This window comes from Xenia sp. Carnegie-2017, unplaced genomic scaffold (genome assembly GCF_021976095.1).
Source record: "Xenia sp. Carnegie-2017 unplaced genomic scaffold, XeniaSp_v1 HiC_scaffold_20, whole genome shotgun sequence".
Classification (NCBI taxonomy): Eukaryota; Metazoa; Cnidaria; class Anthozoa; order Malacalcyonacea; family Xeniidae; genus Xenia; species Xenia sp. Carnegie-2017.
In genome coordinates, this window is record NW_025813483.1 from 11440859 (window position 1) to 11450203 (window position 9345).

At 35.7% G+C, this 9345-nt stretch overlaps 1 protein-coding gene across 1 annotated transcript; it reads left to right on the forward strand.

The window, feature by feature from the left end:
- The first annotated feature begins 3083 nt into the window (after positions 1-3083).
- LOC124442243 (E3 ubiquitin-protein ligase MIB2-like) lies at positions 3084-3943 on the forward strand. Its single transcript, XM_046992755.1, has 4 exons — positions 3084-3277; positions 3378-3618; positions 3706-3802; positions 3881-3943. Exons 1-3 carry the CDS (start codon positions 3180-3182, stop codon positions 3760-3762), a joined length of 396 nt encoding a protein of 131 aa, XP_046848711.1. The 5' UTR covers positions 3084-3179; the 3' UTR covers positions 3763-3802; positions 3881-3943.
- Positions 3944-9345: the final 5402 nt, after the last annotated feature.

The following is a 9345-nucleotide window of genomic DNA, read 5'->3' on the forward strand; positions in this document are numbered from 1 at the left end:
TGTATTGCTCGGTATAGTACAATCAAGATACATACGAAGAACGAGGAGTGTAATTTATCGAACAGAGAAGCGACGACACTTTGCAATAGGGCCTGCAATAGCGGCAAATTAGAGTTTTTACAGAATGCCTGTGTGCAAAATATCTATTCATTTATTTATTTAACGAGACTGGATGTAATCTTATTTTGTCATCAATGGTTATGAAAATGTAGACGCATCGGCGAATGCTTTTAAAAGTCGACAAAAAAGGCATACAAGACGGCAAAAAATGCCTGAAGACAAGTGTTTTGGAAAGAAGGTAGGTGAAATAGTCCTGCTTCGTATGTCAATAAAATAACGTCAATGCCATTTTTTTTGGGAGGGGGGGTCTCAATTTCATGGTTTTGTCGTGGTTTGATAATGTGGATTCAAGCCTGTCAAAGTTCAACCAGTACACCTGAGATTGATAATCTCCCGACAAACGAACCTCGTCTTTGTTTAATGTAAAAGCTGCAATTATGTTCTTATGAACAGCTTTTCGTGTAAAGCCCGAAATCTTAATGCCGATTTTCTCTCTCCTTGTTACTCATTTACAAGATCCCGTCCACTGCGGAATACTCCATTCCCACGAAAGTTGATAGGCTACTTACATCTCCTTGCGTTTGCTAGTGAACTCCACAAAACCGTCAATTCAAGTATTAAGACTAAGTTAAAAAGGAAGTTAAACTAAGTAAAAGGAAGTTTTATTTAAAAGGAAGTTTTTACTAATTTACATGTCTGCAGTCTATTTATACTGCCTCTTATTTTTGTATAAATATTGCTGTCACTAGTTTGTTTTGAATCAAACAGCGTCTATGTTCGTTAAAACTTTCTTTCAGAACTTGACGAATTTATTTTACTTGTGCAGAAAGCATTGGAAAAATTAGCTGTATTATTGATCACCTAAAATTATTGACTGTACTACGTACGTGGCTGAGTGTTTATAAAGGTACTTTTTATTGATGCGATCAACATAAAACTCGACCAAACTGCATCTTTTATTTCTTATAGTTTGCAAACATCTCGTGGTGTAAAACTGATCTGGACAAGTTCTCTTAATCCAGGTGTGTAAGACTTTATCTACCCTGTTGAGTATGTGTGTACCTATGATATAATTTAAAGCTCCTTACATACGAACAAATTTTCTGTGACAAATACTCGCATGCCCGTTTGTACAGGCAATAAAATCTTTGCGACAAATTTTTATGTGACGAATTTTCTTTGATCGTCTGTACGTATCAACGTATCGCATTTGGTTAATTTGTCATATTATCTTTGTAGACCTTACAGACGAACAAAATCAGTCATGTTCTCAAATTTTCTATGACAAATGCATTTGTTTTGTTTAGAAGCTGACATGCTAGCTTTTGAACAAATGCATTTGTCAAAAAAAACTTTTTAAAAATTCTCATACAGACGGGCAAATGACATTTCCAATTGTGAGTGACGTTGACGAAAACGGGAGTAAGGTGGAAAATAGTTTAGCTGATCAAATGAAACTGGCGGCAATTTATGACGACCAAAGAATGATCAATAATATTTTGAGAGAGAAAAGAAGTGACCGTGAAAGTTACTATTCGTTGATGAAATATTAATCTCTTTTCCTTCAACCAGCTCGATATTTAAATGTTCTTTTGTAGTTCAAAGATTACTCTCGAAAACTGATGAAAGAGGACAACCATGTATATTTTACGCTTTGGAGTCGCGTAGTCTTAATTCTCTTACTTCCTTGTTAAATCACGAAAAAGACACCGAGTGTGTGGTAGCTAAGAACGGAGAGAGTGTACTTCATGTAGCCACGAGAATGGGTGACGTAGGTAAGGCTGGAAACCATGCTGCATATTCGGACTTAGGCTTTTCTGTCTGATAAGTTGTTAAAAGAAAAATTTTCTTGAAATGGTTTTTGTGAAATTTGATTGATATTAACATTTTATCAAGCTTGTTGTCGCTGCTGTAATGGATTACTTTGCTTTAAGATGTAGGTCAACTATGAGCAATTATGTATAGAATCCCTCTTGGTATTCTTACACTAGCCTTGTGCTAACTCCAATCCCAACTCTAACTAACCACGAACTAAATTTGCCCATTGCCATGCAGTTGTCATTCACGTATTCATATAGTTGTTTGTCTATGCGTAGCAAGTTATCTGTGGTAAATTTTGTTGTAGGCCAAGGTATTTTATAGTTATACTCTTTGCCAAGGGATATTTTAAGGATTTTACACAGGGAAGGCACCAACCACAAGGCACTCCGTAAAGCGTGAGCCATGCATGTGGCAGACGGACCTGAAATACCCTTCCCAAGTAATATTTTAAAAACTGCATCTTTGTAAATGCTATTTTATGCCTTTGAAAGCAATTTACTAACAGCGTAAGAGACGTGCTATGAAATAAGTAGTCTTTCTAAAACCGAGCAATGTATTATCCGCAATATAATATTTGAAAAACACGCCAAAAGGGCTTAAGATGGAGAGGGGGTTGATTCAGTGCGAGGCCAACATGAGTGCCTGAGATTTTCATTATTGCCTTATCTCTTTGTGATGTAGATTTTCTTCGTAACTTGTTGCAACACGACTATATTGTTGATCTTGTAAACCATGTTGAAAGCGTGAATAGACGATCGCCACTTCATTTTGCCGCAACGTTCAACCATGTTAAGATCGCCAAGGTGTTGCTAGAACACGGTGGAAAGATAACAGAGGTTGATATCACAGACAAATGTCCATTGTACATCGCTGCTAATAAAGGACATGCTAATATGCTTGAACTTTTCCTGAAACACGGTAAAACGATTTTTGCAACATGATATGTGTATTTTGTTTAATGACTTTCGTCGTCGGCAGAAGGATTAAGGATTTTTTGTTTGTCCTCCTGAAAAGTGAAAATGTTATTTGTTTAAACGAAAGGTACAGTCGCCCCCTTCCTGCTGCCTATGTATTTATAAAACATCTCTATTTCAGAAAAAAGCAGAGTGCAAGAGTTATTGTTCAGCGAGGAGTATGGTGGCAAGTATTACCGCAATATACTTCATGTTGCTGTGGACAGTGGGGATGAACGTACTGTACAAGTTTGTCTGCAAGATGAAAATGTGATTCGTGAAGATTTGTGCGAAGAAATCAGAAATGGAGATGGTTATTTGATTCATGCGGCTTGCAAAAAGGGCATGGAGAAGAGTTTATTACGATTTATGGAACTCATGAGACATTTGGACTTACCTCAGTTGAACAGAAAGGATAAACAAGGATTCACTCCGATTCATAAGTAAGTTTTACGTTTCATTCGTATCATCTGTACATTTAATCATTCAGGACTTTTGGACTTAAGCCTGACGTTATCTCTTTGACAATTTATTTCATTCTAGAGCCGCAATCAATAATCACAGTGGTATTGTCTCGTACATTGGATCAAAATCCAAGATTTTTGTCAATGAAAAGACGAAAAACTCCCAGTCTGCGTTGGTCCTTGCCGCTCAACGCGGTCATGTTCGTGTCGTTGAAGAACTGCTTAAATTGAAAGCTGATTTTACCATTCGTGATGACAGCAATAGAACGGTTCTTCACTATGCAATTGCATATCCTGAAACATTGAGAATTTTGCTTAAGGTATACTATTTTCACTTGGTTGCTATCGTTTTGTTTGGAGATGAAAAGCGAAGCTTTAAATTTTAATCATAATCAAACACGTTGTAGAAAAAGGATCTCGTGCCGTTGCTTATTAACGAGAAAGAGATAGACTCCCATTCATAATGCTCCCATTCATAATGCCGCCTTAAAAGGATTTCTTGAGGTGAATGGGTTGCTTTGCTTTGAAATTAAGTCAAGACATACACAAGTACATTACAGGAGGCTCATTTCTTTATTTCAGAGTGTCCGTATTTTGTTAGAATATAACGCTGATCTGAATGTCTTCACGAACACTTCTCGTTCGCCATTACATTGCGCTGTTAGTTCACAGAACTCTGATGTAGTTGAATTAGTCCTAGCCAATGAACCAGCTTTGATCAACAAGGTTGATGCCACTGGGAAAACACCGCTTCATACAGCAGCAAAGTACAGTAGCCCAGAGGTCGTCAAATGTCTTCTGAATAACGGAGCAATTATACTTAGGTAATTTTCAATCTTGCCTTCGACGAAGTTTACAGAGAAAAAGATAACTGTAAAAGTCTTAACTTAATTGATAGAGAAGATAGATTTGAGTAAAATATTTATTGTGTACTTAAGGGATGGAAATATGTTTAGTCCACTTCACATTGCTGCGTTCAAAGGACATCTTAATATTGTTGAACTGTTGGTGATGTTCAAACCTTCCATGATCGATTGGGAAAATAAATACAAACGAACAGCATTGCTTACAGCAGCTGTGAAAGGCAAAGCAGATGTTGTGAAGTATTTGCTAGATAGCATGGCGAAAATTACAAATGATTATGAGTTTTTTAACTGCTTGGATTGGGCCATCATAAATGACAATACAAAAAGCGCTATGGTGATGATGTATCATGATAGATGGAAAGAGGTATGTTTCATTATAATGTATTTGATTTTTATAATTTCGTTTGAGCACAATGGTTATAAGACATTTAAAGTAGACAACAAATTTCATTATAGCATTTTATAACACCTTATTCAACTGTAAATAATTATTCATAACTATTGATATTTCCACTTTATCACTATCACATATTATCATGTAAACTTCCTATATTTATTCACTTCTCACTGAAGATGACATAAAGTATGCCGAAACCTGTTTGCTATAAAGAAATTTGCCTATTTTAAGTGTATTTGATTTTATTGTCAGTATAGCAATTTGGTGGAAGGCATAGCATTCGGTTTGACAGTAAGTTTGACAGTAAATGTTCAACATGTTTCTTATTCTTGTGCATCTTCGGTGTACTGGTGTTGTTGTGTTTTGACAAACTGTCGTTTACGTGTTCAGATTATTTTGACGACAAAAAATGGTTCAGAAGGAACGATGGCGAAGTTGATTTCTAAGAATATGTCCGAAGTGGCGTATCGAGCTCTTTCTAACAGCATGAAAACCACTGGACACCCAGAAAGTATTGACCATTTGGTTTCATACGACTTTTTTGTGTTTACAAAATACAGGTGTGGTGCTATCTTATATAGAAAATAAAGATCTGCTTGTGAATCTTAACATAATCCAAAGAAAGTTCTCAAAAAACGTTAAAAAATTGAGAATGCTACAACTCTCATAGTAGCTACTACGCTCAATGGCTCCGCCAAGTGGTTGGGGCAGGGTGCAATATTTTCTACACAAAGAAAATGTTATTGCTTTGTATTTTCTTCATTTATACAATTAAAAAATATAAACAAACAATTATAATCACCATCATCACCACCACAACATCCACCACCACCACCATTAACACAACCACCATCACCACTACCACAGAAACCACCACCACCATCATCATCATCACTACCACCACAACAACCTCCATCACCACCACCATAAAAACCACCATCACAACAACAACCACCACAACCACCACAACACCACCATCACCACAATAACCACCATCACCACCAACATCAGTCTACGAATCATTGGTTCCATGTATTTATGAAGTAATATATTGTCTGCAAAAAGTCGCCAAGGTTGGATAAAAGAAACAGTCACGTGGTTGGGTTATATATATCTTATCATATTTGAATAAGACATTTTGTATAGACATAGCCACTGACTACGCTTTTTAGAACCATGTTTTCATTTTACTGTTTTCATCGTGTACATCCTCTGTCTCCTTTTCCACAAGGCTTTCCTTATAGTTATTCTTTTTTCGCAGTTGTAAACAAGGGAGGTAAAAACCTCAAGCCATTGACCGCCATCAAAGCGATGCTACGTCATAATAGCTACAAATGCCTATGTCATCCTGTCTGCTGTAAATACCTTAAAGCAAAATGGATGGAATTTGGATGTAAAGTGTACACATCAAGTGTTATGTTTTATTTCTTGTTTTTGGTTTCTCTTAACGTCTACGCGTTTGGAATTCCTTCATATAAGGCGTCTGTTGGCAAAGATGGTAATGTGAAGATTAATCAAAATACATAACAAGGGTAACTCCAAGTAACGTAAACATTTTGATTCAACGTTTCCACTATATTTAGTCATCATCAGAAATGATTATGTTACATGTGTATGCATTATATGTAGACTCTATGTGATTTGATATAGTTGACAGAAGACAGATCTCTCTTGCCTCGACACAAGATTACACGAATATGCTACTACAGACAACAAATCAAAAATCTATAAACACATCAACAGCTGCGAACAATTTACCCATCTCACTGATTTTTTACAACTTAACATGGACGAACCAAATACAGAACAATTTCACCTAACTCTCTTCCAGCTGAACAACTGTCACATCATAGACAGGGCAAGGATTGGTCACACCTTTCATTCAAAGAAACACTCCCCATCCGTAGGCAAAAACCGGAACTTAATTATGAAACTAAAGCATATGCACTAAAGCTTCGAGTGAACTATCTGTCTTCTGTTAACTTGGTCAAATTACATAAAGTCTATTATATATGCTAAGCACGCATTTAATATAATCATTCCTGATGATGACTAAATAGAGTAGAATGTTGAATCAAAATGCTTACGATATTTGGAGTTATCGTTGTTATGTATTTCAATTAAAATACTCAGTGGTTCCCGGAAACATTTTCGAGGAGATTAATTATCTCACGATTTTCTTGAATTTGTTTAGTTTTATGTTTTCGTTATTGAAACTATTTGTGTTTAGAATTACCAAATGCGTCGATAAATGTTAAGGTTGCGATGATTATCTGTCTCATATCTGCTGGCGTTCAAACATTGAAAGAAATCTGTCAGGTTAGCATTTTCAGTTTGTGGTCTTAAAAGTTCCCTCGTATAAACCATGTAAATTATAAATGCCACTTTATGTTTGTGCTCATTGCAAAGCTGTTATAAAATATTAGGGACTGCCAACAACAAATGAGACTTATTCATGACAGCAGAATGATACGTAGAATGAAAACGTATGTATTTTGTCTTGGAACATCGGCTTTCTCAGTGAAAGTGTGATTGCAGTTGCAGAACAACAATAGCATGACGTCAACAATATGGCTGCTATTGTTAAAGTTTATTTATCTTTTTGGTTTTATTTTAATTTAGTGATGAACGTTACAGTTTTAATTGGCAGCATTACTACTTTGTTTCATTTTCTCTTCAACAGCAATCCATCATTTCTATAAGAAATGACGAGCTACGAACCTATAACTTTAATTTTGTGTATAGGGCTAATTTTTTTTTCCTCTCCCTTGTATAAGAATGGCAAAATCGTAAAAATGAATGTACAGAATATGCCTACGCTTAATTTTATCTCTTGATATTGACATGCTCTATTTAATTATGTAGTTATTCGTTTACAAATTCAATTATTTTATGGACAAAGTCAACTATTTGGAATGTGTTCTCTACGTATCAACATTCATCTTTTCTGTACCAAGTAACGACAGTATGTCTGTAAAGACAAGTTTTCAATGGATGGCCTGTTCTGTAGCGTTATTCTGTGCTTGGATAAATCTTATTATGTATCTAAGAAGGTTTGCCTCCTACGGTATAATTATTCTCATGATGAAAAATTTCCTTCACACTAATCAAGGTTTGTCTGCTGAAGTTGACTTCTCCCTACCTAATGTTTAATGATATCAACAATTCTTGTTTAGGTCATGGGTCTTTTAATATTTTTCTTGGTCGCTTTTGCTGCCGCTTTTATTAATAATAATGAATGATAGACAGGGATTTGAGAGTTTAGCGTGTCTATCTTAACTGGAGCAACGATGACGATGGGAGAGTTTGATTTTAAGCAGACATTTCTCGGTGACCACTCTGATTACAACACATTTTATCTACTACAGTTGGTCCTCCTTGTTGGTTTTCTTGTCATTATGCCTATTATTATTATGAACCTTCTGCTTGCCCTTGCCATTGATGATACCAGTAGCATTATGCAACATGCTAAGCTGCAGAAACACATTCACATGGTAAGGATATTCATGAAGCTTTTAAATTAGATCCTAAAGATAACGTATGTCAATGAAGTTAGTGATGAATGAACGTCAGACAACAAGAACAGTCTTTACAGTATCTAAAATATAAACTAAGATAACGTGTCGGTGTAGGTAGTGTGATGAATGAGCAATGGAGAACGAGAACAGTCTTTGCTATCTAGAATATAAACTATGATAACGTGTGTCATTGTAGGTAGTGATGAATGAAACAGATAACGGGGACAATTTTTACACTACTTAAACTAAGATAACGATGTATGTGGTGATGAATGAATGAGGTGAATGAAAACAATCATTATTTTATAACATTTTCTTTTAATCGATTTGAGGCAAAATGATAATTGACATAGAACGGAAGAGGTCTTCATTTCCATGGCGAAGTAAAAACACTCATACCTTGTTTACAGGAGACTTAACAAGACATACAACTTTACCCGCTCCGTTTGGGATTTTATACTTTACGGTTCCGTTTTCTACCAAGGTAGTCGATGAGAGCCGGGACATGTCAACGTTGATTGAAATGGTGAAAGAACTGCAAAATAAAATGTTAGAGATTCAAAACGAGGTTTACAATGGGTCAAGATAAAAACATATGGCTCTATTTCGAGGTAACATTTCTTATTTGTAAAAATTTTACTAAATTTTTACAAACACACTTTCAAAAGCCATGTAAAGACTGTTCTCGTTCTCAGTTGTTCATTCATCACTACCTACACTGACACACGTTATCTTAGTTTTAATTTTAGGTTGTGTAAAGACTGATCTCTGACTCTGTTGTTCATTCATCACTACCTACACTGACACACTTTATTTTAGTTTATATTTTAGTTAATGTAAAGACAGTTCTCGTTCTCTTTTGTTCATACATCACTACCTTCTTTGACCTACGTTCCTTAGTTTATATTTTAGGTAATTTAAAGACTGTTCTTGTTCTTTGTTGTTTATACATAACTACCTACATTGACACACATTGTAAGCAGTGGAGAAGCTGTTGCCCTTACGTACTTTTGTATTTCCTTAAATAGGTTACAGTGAGAGCATAGAAAAATTTAATCCAGAGGAGACAAGAGCTGAGTCTAAGCTAAAGGCTTGGGGAAGAGTACAAAACGATCATGAGAAATTCAGTGTACCGAGTTCAAGTTACTATGGCGTCGGAGATGATTCGAAGTATTCTGAAGAAGAGTTTGACGAAGAGACAGAAACAAGGGAGAACGATCCCGAATTAAATGAATCAAAGAGACAGCATAGTCGAATTAATGAATA

Bases quoted from the DNA above. Each gene is read 5' to 3' on its own strand.
- LOC124442243 (XM_046992755.1), top strand. From the start codon at position 3,180: ATGGAGAAGAGTTTATTACGATTTATGGAACTCATGAGACATTTGGAC. The intron at 3,278-3,377 runs GTAAGTTTTACG...ATTTCATTCTAG, and splicing joins GGATTCACTCCGATTCATAA to AGCCGCAATCAATAATCACA. The intron at 3,619-3,705 runs GTATACTATTTT...AACACGTTGTAG, and splicing joins CATTGAGAATTTTGCTTAAG to AAAAAGGATCTCGTGCCGTT.